The 16,921-nt window shown below is 29.2% G+C and overlaps 1 protein-coding gene across 1 annotated transcript in view; it reads left to right on the forward strand.

Annotated features, from left to right (window-relative positions):
- Nucleotides 1-7,672: 7,672 nt before the first annotated feature.
- LOC140671625 (uncharacterized) overlaps nucleotides 7,673-16,921 on the forward strand; it is a 41,862-nt gene continuing 32,613 nt past the window's right edge. Inside the window, exons 1-4 of the mRNA XM_072903073.1 lie at nucleotides 7,673-7,855; nucleotides 8,519-8,670; nucleotides 13,467-13,765; nucleotides 14,676-15,011. Coding sequence (XP_072759174.1) covers nucleotides 7,673-7,855; nucleotides 8,519-8,670; nucleotides 13,467-13,765; nucleotides 14,676-15,011 — 970 coding nt within the window. The remainder of the gene's footprint in view (nucleotides 7,856-8,518; nucleotides 8,671-13,466; nucleotides 13,766-14,675; nucleotides 15,012-16,921) is intronic.

A 16,921-nucleotide genomic window follows, 5' to 3' on the forward strand; every position in this document is an offset into this window, starting at 1 on the left:
ATGAAATCTGAAATAAGTTGCACGTATATAATTTAATGTTGCAGATTATTGCAGTTCTAAATTTTCTCTACGTTATAAAACCCTTGTATGGATCCACAGAGAGTGTTGTTTCATTTTCGTCGAAGTACTCTCTACTGTAGTTTTCTAAACATAGCACTTCTCTCGCGCTTATTGCCTTTATTGCAAGAATTGCATTCTGCATGCACGAGAATGCGTCCTGTAGGACTCTTGGACTATCGGCTAAGGTAAAAAGCCATACTTGCCATTGGCACTTAATCTTAATGTACGCACTGTGATACATTTGTACAAGCACACGTAGAGTTCACGATAATAGTGAAATTGTAAGGAAAAATTCACAATATAAAATACGTATTTTATTTTTTAATGTCTTTATGTATCGCATAAATACATTTTTTAGACATTAACAAATATAGCATTTATAAAATATATATATATATATATATATATATATATATATATATATGTATGTATATTGTAGAAAATTTAAGTATAGGTATATATAATATTAATTTAAATTTTCATTAATTATGTTAATGCACATTGCAAACAAGTTGGAACAATATTTTTGAAATCATCTCAATATCTCTCAACATGAAAGAGTAGAATATGCTAAACGCAATAAACATCAATATAATTTTATATATTATAACACTTTATATAATATCAATTTATGAATTTGAAAACTTTAAAACTCTAAATGCAAAATTTCAATCAAAATACTGACACAAGTAATGAAAAAGACTATTTTCTGTAATGACATTCTTAGTTCCATAATTTATACGCATAAATTATGTATATATATGTGCTTTACAACTTCATTTAGCCAGATACTTTCAACGACTATTATAATGCTATAATTGACGATATGAAAACTTTTCAATGCTCCGTGATTGAGTTTGGCAGATCTTGCATTCTAACAAAATTGCAATCGGATTTATAATGAAACTGCGCAAAGCGGTATCGATTTGGCGGAGTGACTACGAAAATTTCAGTGCAGAAGGACGTTGGTGGTCTCCCGAGTACGTCAGACCGCATTGCCCTTTGTAGAAGAATGTAATTCCACGTTATCGAAGTACAAAATGGACGTGATAGACGTGATGGAATGAACGATGGAAAAGATAAGTTTCCAGAAATCTATTATCTTGTTGACTGGCTTCGTTCGAATCTCATTTAACATTTTATACTTTTTGCAATGATAATTATATGAATTCATTAAATCAAGATTGATGATTACTTAATTGGAGAAAATATTGAATTTTAATTATAATGAAGTTATAAAAATTAATATTTTTGGTTAACTTAGCGTTGCTCAATTTTTTGGAAATATATTAAATACAAATATAATTTATATATACAATTGTAACAAAAAAAGAGCTCAGATAATCTTTAAGTAAATTGTTTAAAATTATTTAATGTTACATGTGTATATATAAAAAATAATAAATGTTTTGTAAGTCAATAAAAGAGGTAAATAAGTTTAATAATATCTGTTACACAAGCTCGATAAACAATATCTTACTACATTACGCAATTGATTTGTAACAGACAAACGTTCGTGATTATGACACCGGTATAATTTCCTCATTCAGATTACAAGAGTAATCTCTTAGTATGCGCATATTAGATATGCAATTGTTAAAATAGTAATTTAATGTAATGTAATTAATACATTATACTTTGATAATACTTAATCATTCAAACTTGTAACTTTCTTATTTTGTTCGTCTTAATTTAATTTGTTTCAATTTTTTTAACTTTATAATTAAAAATTTAAAAGCTTATATTTATGTTACAGATGTACGTGAAAAGTGTAGAAGATGATTCAAACAATTTTTTAATACTTTTATGTTTAGAAAATATTGTATGGAATATTAGTAAATTAATCTAAAATTAAACGATAGAATCAAATTTCAATAATAATACTAAACATCAATATGTAAAATCTATTAAATCAGAGAGTTTAATATAGGAGTTTATACATATATCCAGATTGCTTGGTTGCTAATCCTTATTGATTGGCTCATTACACATAATATATCATGAATATCCTGCCTTATTTGCAGTATTAGTAATGAGAGATATTGCTTTGTTAAGACGTTATAGCGCATGTAATTAAGCTATCAACGGATTATTCCTAACTCGACTTAACTAACTGTATTATCGTTTATTTGTTAATATGTATTATAATTGTTTTTTATATACAGCATATACGTTTTACATATGCATTATATAGTGCAATGCATTTTAAAATTCCGAATGTAAAATATGATTTATAATACAATTTCCAAATAAGAATAAATGTAAAAGTAATGTACCGCAGTTTTTACTAAAATTTTGTTAAAAATACTTTAATGTATTAAAAATATACTTTAATGTATTATAAATAAAATAACATCTTTGTAATTATAAATATAAAAGTAAGAAAATGATAATACACATTGTCTTTTTGCATTTTAATTACCATTTTAATATTTATAGCAAAATATTAATAAAGCTTTGATCTCAATGCTATTATAGCAAATTATTAATATAATAGCAATTTATTATATAATAACACTGAAAATTATGGCATAAGTTATTTTAAAAAAGGTATAATTTTTGTTTTGCGACTATGATGAATGTTATAATAACTACTTATCTCTTTATGCGAGCAATAACGTGAGTGTTGTTTCATAAACCGTTATTACGTAAACAGTGACATTATAATTAGATACCTAATTTTCGCAAATGCAATCAGATATAATTTGGTAACATTACGTAAATGCCTACTACTGTACCTGTTGCAATAGTTGTGTAAGCCTGATGATAAAACAAGGATTCCAGTTCGCTAAAGCTTTTGTCATAGGTCAATGCACATAGATTATTAAGAGCTCTTCTAAATACGCGGCTTATCGACTTTCTAAATAAAAAGGTCTGGCGATCACAATTGTTAATTTTCAGTTTTAGATGCTTAAATATTAAGCACAAAAAATATTATCAATAAAATCTATTTTTTATAATATCTATTTTACAAAATAAATACAAAATTTATTTTAAATTTATTTATATTAAATTATATTTTTTGATACACCTCGCGTAACTATAAATTTTGATTTAAACGTTAATCTGTCTTTTATTATATTTGTTTTAAAATATGTATTCGGTATTGTAATATCTCCATAATAACTGCATAATAACTCGGATTAGCCCAATGCTGATAAACTGTGTAACTAAAAGCACATTTCAGCTGATTACCATTATTATCCGTAATGTATTATTCATATCTCGTTATCAATCATAAAATAATTTATACTTATATTATACTTTTTATTGTTAATATAATATTTCGATCTTGCAATCAAATTTTGAAAGTAATTAACATGTAATTAATCGTTTTTATTATTTATGATTATATTTTTTTATTATTAAGTTAAAATATTATTTTTAGAAGTTATTATATAAATTAATTATTATATAGATATTAAATTAATATTTATTATTTTTTTTCTCAAGAGAAGAAATTTCTGTTGTTAGAAAAAACTGTGCTTTATATAATGACAAAGATGTTATAATAACTTCTATAAGGTAAGACTATGGTAATCATACAACGTTGCAGATCTTTAGATTCTATATTTATTGAACCTTTTAGACACTTTGGCAAATGTAGTAATTTCTTGGAACGTTGAACGCAGCCCCACGCTGTTATTCATCATCTAAAGTGGTTACCCGGCCAATTACCTTTACTGTGAATGGAATTGTATATTCTCCCGTTTACATCTTGCTTACTTTGCTTCTTGGTCATGTAGGTAATTGATGTGCTTTGGTGAAGATGCAAAATTCAAATCTGAAGTGTTTACATTCGCATACATATTAATAATCATGATGCTTGTAATCATACATAATTAAAACAATAACAGCCAATAATATAAAAAGAGCATAGCATTGCAAAACTAGTAATCGTTAGGATAATAAACTAAAATAATTAAAATTGTATGCAAAATTTAAAATAGAAATTGATATTTTTTGACAATAACATTCTTATTTGAAGGAAAAAGTATAGGTATCTGAAAAATTTCAAACAATTATTAGACGTACGAGACGAAATGAATTATATTTACTAATTATTATAACTGCAATTATATTTTCCACGTTCTATCGCTGGAAAGCATGCTGTTCTTATACTATCTTTTTCGCGATTATAAAGTAGAGATGTCTGGCAAGTGTCAAAGATGACAGGCAGTTAGCAAGATGAACGTATTTCTTCTTTGGGAGGACATCGATCGAGGTGAGAATCGAAATTGCAATAGCCTAGAGAATAATCGAGGACGAAGACTCGAATGGCTGAACCACGTAATGGCGGTGAGCCGGCCAATATTGAGTTATGCTAGATCGGGATTGACGTCGAATACTAGATCAAGCGACGTTACGCATTTAGGTATTGCGGATAAAGGGCCGCATGCTGATAGTGCTTGATCTCCGTGTCAAATTCTATAAAGATGTCTGGCAGATATATTGGCATTCAATTTATAAATTCCTTTGCGTATGAGAAGTATCGATCTTTGGTGGATACAATGTATTTTTACTATATGTGTATCTGTATATACGTCAGTTTCACTGTGTGAAGACAAAACATTCACTTTTTTATATTTAATTCATTACAGCATACAAAATGAATGTATAATTAGATTTGGTATATTTAGAAATTGATAATTATCAGGAAAAGCATTTTACAACTTAACACAAAACCGCTAAAACATTCAAGTAGAATTAATTTAATTTTTCGTTATCAATATTTGCGTATTATATTTGACAAAATATCTTCTTCCGAATACGCCAATATATACCAATATATGCGATAAGATCTGTTAGTTGTATAGATAAAAACCGATAAAAGTCGTTTAAGATATTTACTTTAGAATCTCAGAAAATTGGATTCTCTGTACTTGCTTAAACTTAACAAGAACGTTATCTGATTTGGTCATACTATACTGTATAATTTGACAATGATCTAATTAGCATGTACATAAGCTTGCACTCTGTTGTGTAATTTACACATAGTGAAGCGTAAATTAGAACCCTAGCAAATTACAACCCGTAAGTTAATTTATAGTGATGCTTATCTCCGCATCTCTAATGCAAATATAGCGTAGCGCAGCATTTAGATATTATTTGAAATGAGTGCTTTAATTACTTTAATGATATAACAAACATTATTATATTATAATTTTCAAAAAAAAAATTTTTTTTAATTATTTTATTTTATTTTCTTTATTTTGGAGTCCGAATTATACTGTGTACACATTCTGTATCATCAATTTGCTTAATCATATTTTATTTTATTACATAGATATATATAGATACACTTCTCTAAGAAAAATATTAATAGAATATACTCTTTACGTTATCATATCTAAAAATAAACAATATAATTTAATTATCATTTTAAATGTCGATAACATATTCAATTATGCAAAAAATATGAATAGACTGTATTATATTAGAAATATGTTTAGAAGTATGAATTTATTAACTAGCAATTTCTCTGTCTTGGTTATACTCTTAATGTATTTTTGTAACTTTATCCGGTCGAAATAATGTGAAGGGTCCATGAAAAGGAATCAATTCGAGAACAAACTAATATCTCGTAGCCGTTTTTCAAGCCGGATATCGATTATTAAAAAAATACTCTAGAATTATAAAGATATATATAATAACATGCTAAATTGACGGAATGATTCTTCTCAATGTAATTTTCGTTGGAACGAATATATGAGAGCAATGTTTTTCAATCTAAAATATGAGAAAAATTTTAAATCTTAATTTTTACAAACTAAAATATATGTATTATCACATATAAAAGTAACATTATTTTGTTTTGAAACTGGTTAAATATAATAGTTTTTTAATTAAAAAATTATGGAGACTGTAAGTAATATATAACTATTAAAAATTATATTATTTTACTCAAATTACGTTCTTACTGCATATTATTTTTTTGGAGTAATTTTAATGAAACTTTACAAATATCGACGTCATTTTTAAGAACCAATGTATTTTTCCAATAAACTGATATACTAGTTTAGGATCTATAGTTTGAACGAGCCAGTGAACATTATGCAAAGTCCTCACATCAAGATTTTCTCAGCCACGAAATTAAAAAAGGGAGATGTGTGTACGTGTATGTGTGTGTATGTATACGTATATGGCACTACTTTTTTCCTTTTCTTTTTCTCATTTACTTGTACCACATAAGGGCAATCCCTTGGTCAAAATATCCCCTATACGTCTACGTGTAAACAGCGTAAACTGAGAGTGCTTAAATTTTCACATAGCGCCGCCCTTTCGTAGTCTCCGTCGGTTGACCTGCGAGAAAATTTATGTACCGAAGGAATACGCCGTAGTGTGTTCTTTTTCATTCTTCTCTTCATACATTCATGATGCTTTCACCCACCCTTCATAAACCAACGCCGTTTTATCAACGCATTTTATCGTACTTTTCTTCCCAAGGTACGCTGAGCACAAAAATGTTTTTAAAATATTTATAATACTTACACATATATTTCTTCAACGTAAAACGGCTTCAATATTACACAATGACATTAACATATAATTTAATTAAAGGAATATTGATCTAAAATAGACCTAAAAGTGTCTTTTTTTCTGTATTTGGTTTTTTAATACTATATTTGAAATTTAAAGAAACTATTATATGTGTGTGTAATAATATATGCCAAAAACTCAATTATAAAGCTTTGGAGAATTGGTGATATTGTCACTTACTTTTGCATTATTAAATAAATAAAAAATAATAACATAATTAAATGATATAAAAATATCCTCTAGAATAAATAGTTATATGTCGCAGAATACTTTCTTCAGATTAAATTTCAATAATATAGATGATGAGAGACAGCATATATTGACAATAGAACAATATAGAAGCTTCACTAAACCTCACCCTGCTTCGCAAAGCATTGTGCATTCCTAATTCCCTGAAGGAAGACTGAAGGAAGCTTAATCTATTAAGCTATATGCTTGGTTGTGAAAGATTTGCAAATGTACGTAATACAACAAACTGTTCAATTGAATTAATCAAGACAATATGTCTTACTTAGTTAATGAAACAATATATTTGTTTTATATATATACATATATATATATTATTTTTTTTGAAATGACTAATAATATAAAACAAGAAATAGAATGCTCAAATATTTTATTTTTATTTTTTGAATATTTATTATTATTTTTATTTTTTATTTATTTGCATTTAAGCACATACATCAATTTTTTTATTGAATCTATATCGCTTTATTTAATATATAAAATCTTGTGCAAATTAAACAATTAATATTAAACGATGCCGAAAAAAATATTTAAAATGTATTTATTATCTTTTAAATCTATCTTCTTGCTTTATCTTGTAAATATTTTACAAGAGACACATTAGCTTTGTAGTTCTTGATAATTATTTCTAAAAAATACATTTGATTGATATTTGCTAAGAATGGTTGATTTATCTGAGAATGTTACATCAGCTATTCACATGATTGCGCTTTGTGTTTCGAAGTGGTCTAATTTATGCGCGGTTAAGTCGTCTAACTTTAGTGAAACGCTACGGTGTACGACGTAACTTATATGCATGTGACGTATCTGCGATGTAAATCGTACCATGGGTCTAAGGTACATGCTCGGTATCTCTGTGTTCTTCGAGACAGGCCTGCTGAAAATTATAGGCCCGTCTTTTCCTGCTCTATCCAGTACCGAGACTTACGGAACCCAACGCAAAATCGCGGAAGATTTGTTGAAGGTGGCGGGTCGTCTTCCTGACTCGGCCTCCGCAAGGGGAGAACAAGTTTCCCGACTCTTGCTCAGGGTCGATTTCGTTCACAGCGCATATATAAGGGAGTTTAAAGCCTGATTTATTGTGACGACCGAGCAAGGCATGCCGAAACGCAAGTAGACAGGCTAACGTGCGATGCGACAAGAGTAGAGAGATGTGATCTATAGGTACTGAGTCTATTTCGGATTATCTAACACGAAGATGCACGTCCGTGTAATACGATGTCACGAGAACATCGAGATAGTGTTGTACTACGTCGACACAGAGAGCTTGTCATCCAGAGGCATGTAAAATAATTCTCTTACATAAATATGTAGCTGTTCCTATATTTTTATTTTTAATTAAAAAAAATTGTTTAAATACATTTATATATATGTATATATGTATATATAAAATTTAATCAAATATATATGTATGTACAAAAATTTTAATACATAGAAATATTGAAATAAATTTTTATTATACGATGAACTAAAAGAGGTACGCAGAAAAAAAATTTGATTTTCTATTCTTATATTGAATTCTTTTTTATTACGCAATATATAGTTCATCTTTTATATTGTATCATATTTCTCTTTAATTTCTCTTTAATGTTGAATAGATATATGATCACATTTATCTCATAAAATCTGTTTATTTTTTTTATATTTGTTAGTTTCTTTATTTTTTCATTAGATATCTTCTCTTGGTTATCTTTTCAATGCTTATAAGATTATATTGAGACTCACATCTAAAAGGACCGAAGAAACCAGAACGAAAATTGGAAAAACAAGAAAAGTAGCCAATTCAGATGGTCGTAAGGTAAAACTGAGGGAAAACGGAGTAATGTAGGAATAGTCGCCTCAGGAGATAAAAGTCGATTTTGGATGGCCCTCTAGTCTGCAACGATGAGTGGAAGAGCTTCTTTTTAAATCAACAAACTTGACGGAATGTTTGTTCACCGGTAGGGTATTGACATTATACAGCATATAGAAATAATATATATAATCAAACGCAAGAAAAGTATATTTTCAATTATATAATATGCTGATTTTATTATTAATATTTATTTACAATTATTGATTAGCGTAGATAACTAGAAAAAAAACATAATTCACGTTTTATTCTGATAATAGTTTAAAAAAATCAATTTTGATACTTCAATGTTTTTGCAATTCTCTAATTGATCTTGTTAAAAAAGATATTTGATTTTACCGTCCTAGAAAATTGACAAATTAAAAAATGTGTTTTTGTAATTTTATAATATTTTATTTTATTTTACTATCTCAATTATTTATATTATTTCGAAAAAATATTTGAACATTAAAAAAATTTATGTGTATGTATAAATTTTTTGGACATACACAATGGCAGGCTTTTATTCTTTCGTATTTCACCCTATTCTTAAAATTCCGCGAGCGTAAGCAATTCGACTAAATCGGAGATAAAATCGATATACGGAGATAAGCGACAGAGGCGAAAAAGAAATATTGTAATCGATAAGCACCATGTATTATTTTTTTTTTTTTTTGTAAGGCGAGCTATCTTTGTAGTTATGTGACACGTAAACAAACTAATGCTTAAGACATTCTAGTGATATTTCTTAAGCGCTGTCTTACATTACTGTACTACAACTGCATCTTGAACTAATTTGTTATAAGCTCCAAAGGTCACGAGACCTGATACAAAAGTGGCAAATAGGCACGTGCTTTTATCCGCAATACATGCCGCAGAGGACCGCAGTAATTGCTCATCAAACCTTCTGTTATATAGGTATTAATAAAATCTGAGACACGTACGAAAAGTTAGAAACATTAAGTTACATAAATTAACTCTATAAACGGATTATTTTTAAAATTGCTGATATAAACGGATTAATATTTTTTTAAAATCTGTTTTACGCACCATTGTTGAAAACTATCATAACTATCATGACTATTTCATTATACTCATGAATCTTATTTTAAAAATAGTAAAAGCTATTTAAAAAATTTATCAATTTTGCATTATAATGCACTTTTCTGCAATATAATTTCTATCAAATTATATATACTTGTTACACAACATGTCGCCATAAGCTTTTCTCCCACGAAAGATATAATCTTTTTTGTATCGAAAAAACGTGGTATGTGTATTTTCATTTCTTGTATTATCTTCATAGTATAATCGCAGAATCACGAAAAGATGTATCTGTCTTTATTTTTTATTAAGTTATATCGTTTCTGCAACGGCTGCGAGACAAAGAAAAGATTTAGATGGGATCGTAAAACTTCCGGATATAAATATCAATCTCTTTTTCACATACCTGAAGATATAAGTTTATCTCTGCTTTCAACGAGCCTGTATCGAGCAATAAATTATATTTTTAGGTAAGGGATGCATGACTTTGATACATTTCTTTTTCTCATAGTTATTTCTTCTTTTGAAGATTTCGAAACTTGCAAAACTGCTTGAACTTTATCTCAAACTCGGCGAGCTTATTCTCATTTTGTACTTTTTTCTTTTATTTGCAGTATCGCGAAGAGTTATTGCAAGCATACCGAGCAGAATTGCCATCGTTTCTACTTAATATTAATGCAAAATTGATTACGGTTTTATCAACTTCGAGTCGATTGCGCTGTTAGACTTCGATAATTCTCTTATTAATGACGTTGCAAACGTTGCTATCCTAGACACAGCAAAATTATATTACTTATTGAATAACTGTATTACTATGTATCTATAATATATTAAATATATATATATATATAAATTATAATATATATTTTTATATAATAATTTATAAAAATTATATATTAAAACAATTATATAAGCAATTATTTTGAAGAATTTTCACAAAATGTGCAATAAATTTATACTGCGTTCTTTTATAAGTTTTGTTCCATAATATTGATATATATATATATAATATAAGATAAAATATATCAATTTATTATTATATTCTTATACTTATATATTTTTCTGCTAACTTTCTTTTTTTATATTGCGAAAATAAAATGGATTCTCTCTCTCTATGATTTTTGTCTTATTTTTATCTTTTCAGCAAATCTTTTGAGAATAATGATATTCATCGTCTTTATCCCCCTAGATCCTTGATCGTCTTGTCATTCAGTCAAAAGCTCATGTGCATACGAAGCACATAGCTTGAAAGTTCTTCGGTTCAAAGCAATTTCAAAGAACTTCGCTCGACAAGTAGCTTTACGAGCGATCTAGTTGCTATTTTATCACCATCACTTACATCGGATGGCATAATTTGTGACTTAAAAGTAGGACTGTAACGACTGTAAAGTGCACAAGTATACGAATATAAATTTTCGAAATTGGTAGTCACGTTAATTGCTAGCACGTTGCAATCAGTCGTTAGATCCTAGTTAAGATAAAGAGGCAATTGTGGTAAGGCGCAACATCGAATTTTATATCTCTCTTAATCTCGAGAAACGAGAAATGAGAAAAAGACAATCTAAATCTGCTGCTACGTGAATTTATAGGTAGCCGTTATGAAATCCGCATTAAATCCAGAAAAATGAACAAATTAACTCTTAATTCCTCTTTGATTTGACCTCAATTCGTTCAACACAGTAAGTGCGAAAGCTAGTTACAGTTTATAGTAGCTATTTTGTTCAATAAAAGTTGTAAGTTATAAAAGGGTATAATAGATGTGTGATTTGTTAATATTAAAATATAATAAAAGAATATATTCCATTACGTGTGTTATTTTTTATGTGTTAATATTTTGTATGATTCTTGATTTTTTATTCGAGAAAATTAATATATCTATTTTTTTCACATTTATAAACATATGTATACATATATAAATTTTTTAATTAAAATGTTTTTAATTAAAAAAAGTTTTTGTAAATTTTCCTGATGCAATAATGTTTCGAAAATCAAGTATAATAATGTAATATATACGTTTTACAATAATGTAATATATAGTAGACTGAATTTTTGCAAGAAAAATATTACATCATGTTTTTATATAAAAAATAAATTTTTTTTAAATAATTGTATTCTTTCAAATAAAACTAAAGATTTCATAATTTAGCTCATAAAATGGAATTTTATAATTAATACCTTTAAAATAATTAAGTATTTTTTAATTAATTTTTGTATTTTTATTTTGCAAAACTTGAAGGATAAGTATTTATACAATTGTATGCTGTCTATAAAATTGGAATAATAATTATTGATTTTATTACAATCATTATACCATACATTGCAGAAATGCAAACTCTATTTTCTCACCGACTCATTTTCAACCTTTCTAACGTAGCACAAACACAACTAATGCATGTGTCTCTTCTTTGCCTGTTTCAGATACTAACACAACCGAATTCACAACTCACACTAACCAACTACGACTTTTGAGAACAAGCATTATGATCTCGTCCAGGGCTTCATGCCAAGGCCCTAAGCCCTGAATGTGAATAAAGTTGCGTCCTACGCAATAAAATATAGGGGCAACCCCGTATATTACTCAATGAATAAATTGTTGAACTACTAAATAAATCGTGGGTTGTCAAAGTTTTATCCATGGATATTCTATCGTAGGAATTGACAACTTTAATGTTATACTTTTGAACGAAATAGGTGACGTGTTTGAAGTGTTGGAACACGTGTCAGGGTGAGCATTTGATAAAAAATTCTTGAAAGAGAGAGACATTTTTCTTGAAGTATATTTATTTAATATAAAATTTTGACCTGATATAAATTAGATTTTATATCTGTATTCAAGATATATACACATTTAGAAATATATATATATATATACATACATATATAAATATATGTGTGTGTGTGTGTGTGTGTGTGTATATGTGTGTATGTATATTTATATCTTGAAAACAGATGTCTGATTAATCCAGATAATATTACTTTGATGGAATCATTATCCATAGATAATGATGAGGCATATCCTGTTCGCGATTGCACAATGTCAGTTTAACAATAAGAATAGCTTTCGCATAAAATAGAAGAGTTTCTTTTTGGAAAGAAGGACGCGTTAAAATCATCGCGGGTGGGTGAATGTGCAGAAAGGTGCTTCCGTTCAAATTGCGAACCTTGTAAATTGTTGACCATTTGACGTGAATTTCGAGAGTGCAAGTGTATCCGGCCGGAAAGTACGCTTTCGGAGGCAGCAGACGGAACACGGAAAAGCGCGGAAAAAGCAAGAAAATTTACTGACTGTATTGCGCGTCCGTATGCATAGTTTGAGAAATCGATAAGATCGACGAAGTAAACGAAATATCTATACAATACATTATTATGTTACAAAAATCGTTTTAATAATTGCGTCGCATATTATATGTATGTTTATTAGAATTTCAATCACGGGTTTACTATTTTCGCGTATCTCATCAGTACAATGTGCGCACATAATTGAGAAATAATATGATATGATATGAACAGTATGATATAATCACAAGAGTATGAAGTGGTACAACATAATAACTAAATTATATTAAATTATATAATACAGTTTATGTCACGTAAAGTTACAACGAAACTAAAGTTTACTCGTGAAGGGGATGAAAATCTATTTGATGCGCGCTAAAAAATAATCGTAAAAGACAAATTGAAAGTGATATCGATAAAATGAAGAACTAAGAAAGATAGGGTGACAATCCTACGAAATACCTTGCAGAGTTTCTCTTGGAAGCCTGCGGCGACTTCAGCGACGTAAACGAGCGGGGCCCTTGTCGAGAGAAAGGGGCTCCGCGAGAAGAGGGCCGCGCAAACGTACCTCTGGGTCCGTCGTGGTGTTGTCCGCCGGGGGTGGCGGTAGCGGTGGGGGAGGAGGAGGTTGTAGACGTCGTGATTTGGAACGGCGGTCAGGTGGCGGTCGGGGTGTTCCCTGTCTTGCCACCATCAGTTCTTCTGTCGCAGGAACCGCGGGGGGTTGCGGCCCCGTGGTGGGGCTCCCCTCCTACAAAAAACGCCAAGGTACTGCGGCATTCTGTCACAATTAAAAGGAAGACCGAGAATACTAAATAGAAGCAAAGAATAATATTCCGCGTTGAAATATACAACATCTTAAATTCCATATCTGTGTATTTTTTTAATATTTATTAATATTTTAATGTAGTTTAATACTAGAAATTAAATTGCATTTTTAGATAGAAATGTAGAAAATAACAGTTTTATTTTTATAACACCTATAACATTATTTGTGACTCTTAATTAATATTTATTTAAATTAAATAGTAATAATTTATTATTTAAATCAGATTAAAAACTTGTAATATTATAATTTTATACAGTAATAATACCAATTAAATAATTTAAAAGAACATTACTACAATAATACATTGTTTGTGTGTACTTTCACACAAATGTTATATATGTATATGAATAATGCATGCTTTTATATCGGGTTTATTTCTTGAACTCTCTCTTCAATTTTCTGTTTAATTATCCGCGTTGGAATATGGTGTATACTTGTGTTTTATATTTAAAGCTAACGGCACCCTTGAGAATGTCTACATATTACATTGTAACGATCTTCTCCCCTTCGTAATTTCATATCCAATAAACTTCTCAGACGCGAAAGTTGTAACTCGATTAAGAATCGTTCCAACTATAAATTCCTGTTTTTCTTTAAATAATTTAATTGTGTAATAACGTAATTAGAATTGCAAAAGAAGACAATAAAATATTTCAAATCACAAGCATTAATTTATTAAAAATTCTCAATATTTTGAGTAAATAGCAAATATTAATATTTATTATCTATAAAAACCTTAAAGTCTTATCTTAAGGTTGTCTATCAGTTGAAATTTCTCGCTTATATAAAAATATCCACGGCCTGCTAAATCTAAGCATCGAGATCTGATCACATTGTAAACTCTCGAAGGCGGTGGCACTGTCTGGGGCCGCGGCAGCCGTGGACGCGGCAGAGATCGCGGGGGCGGCGCGAGCCTTTTTGGTTCCGGCGTCGCCCCCGCGAATTACGCACCAGGACTGCAGGGTGTTGCGCCTGAGTTGCGAGAAGTCGTGAACATCCTCGGCGAGAGGAACCAGGTTGGCACTTTAACAGGCGTGGGCCCGCCACCTGGAGCGCTGGACAGCGACAGCACGTGCGACGATGAGGAGGGAACTTCCAAGAGACCGCCGAGACCGCCGAGACCTCTCTACAGGAGATTAATTAACTACGTGAGGCAAGCCTGGACCGGCGTCAAATTTGCTCTAGGTATATTCCCCAGATTTATCGATGTAAAAATAATTGTTGTTGCAAAAAAGGCAAATTTATTGTTGGATATTTTTATAGATAGTACGTAATTCAGAATGCTATATTCTAGAAAACACGTATGAGTAATTTAATTTAATTGCAGTGTTTCAATCCATCGGATTAAACGCATTTTTAAAAAATGAAATTAAAAGATAAACAATAAAAAACCAGAGAAAATTGTATGATTTATATATCTCGTATTATTTGTACCTCCCTTTTTTGAATAAACTGAAATAATGTACAATAACATGTCATAATATGAAATAAAACACTACTGAGTTTATTAAATGGCCATTAAAGACCGATTTAACTCTTTATATTTATATAAGTAATAACGTAATCCATATATAGAAATTAATAGTAATATAAAATGCTATATTCAGTTACGGTAAAACGTATAAAACTATGTATATGTTATGTCATGAGACCTTTTTTCTTTTCTGATGTATTTGAGAACCGAGAAATAATGCGGAAATAAAATTTTATCAAATTAGGATAAACTAACGTTGATATATCTTACATGTATATCGCATTTTCTATTAGTCAACCAATAAAAGAGCGTACTTGTTCGCGGAACGTGAAGGTCTCCAGGGTTTTCCTACCCAACACTGCATGCTACTCACGTGTCTTACCAGTCATCTATGTTGCATGATACTTGCACCAACATAACAACGCTTGCTTGCTCTCTGCGTGCAAAGCTCATGACATCATATTTTTTTTCGATCTCATTCGGATCCACTGATAAGAGCACTCGACGGATCCGTATTGACTTGTTTATTAACGTCTTATCGCGCGCGGTAAAGGTGAAAATATTTTTTGTAAACTTTATATATGTATAATATTATAATAATATTGTTTATACATTTAAATGTATAATTTTTCTATATGAATAAATAAATTTTCTTCAACAAATTATAATCTACCTTTAATGTATTTATAATGATTGATAAATTATTCTATTGATACTTCTAAAATAAGATGCATATAAATTGCGATGTATAATGCATCAGAACTTTACTCAACACATATAGAAATTTTATGCAATATACATATAGAAATTTTGAAATTTTAATTGCTTATCATGCGCATATTATAGGAACTTGTATATGTGTAATGAATATGCATATTATACCAAATTATTATGTCAAACTCAATACAAAATTCAGATCTTAAAATATATATATAAGAGTGAAAAAAGGAAATAGAAAAGAAACTTTTTTGAGTAGCAGCTTTATAATCTTTGTGCATTAATTAGTACATTAGTTTAAGTGTTGAAATGTTAATAGTTCGAGGGTAAAATATTCTTTAAATAGTGCGAAGCGAAAAAATTATTAATTGAATTGAAATTGCGTTTTTAAATAATTAAATATTTATAATTATATTTCCATATACGAAAGTAGTTTTACAATTATAACTTATGCTGCTGTCTCATGTATTCTATGGTCACCAAAAGTGTTCTTTCATCACGCAATACTCCGGAGACCTACGGAATACCCACGCAGTCTACCTTGGGGATTCGAGGTCGCCAACTTCGTGAAAATTCATGCAGTCCAGGTGCGGTTTCATCCGCAAATTACATTTTCACAAACAAATTTATGAGAGAAATATCTGGAACCAACGTTGTCATCCGTCCGACATATCAGTGCGAAGGACGGTGAAATACCGTTGGTTAGCGCTTGCATTTATATTGCTGTTTGTTTTCAGTTATAACTTTTATAAACGGCAAATTTATCCGAATAATATTACAGCAAGCTCAATATAAATTAAATAAAAGATAATTTTAAATTTTATTTAATTAAATTTTAAATTTAATTTATTTTAATTATAATTTTATTCTTTTATATTAATTTTTCTTATATATAATATACAAT

Source organism: Anoplolepis gracilipes, chromosome 12, assembly GCF_047496725.1.
Source record: "Anoplolepis gracilipes chromosome 12, ASM4749672v1, whole genome shotgun sequence".
Lineage (NCBI taxonomy): Eukaryota > Metazoa > Arthropoda > Insecta > Hymenoptera > Formicidae > Anoplolepis > Anoplolepis gracilipes.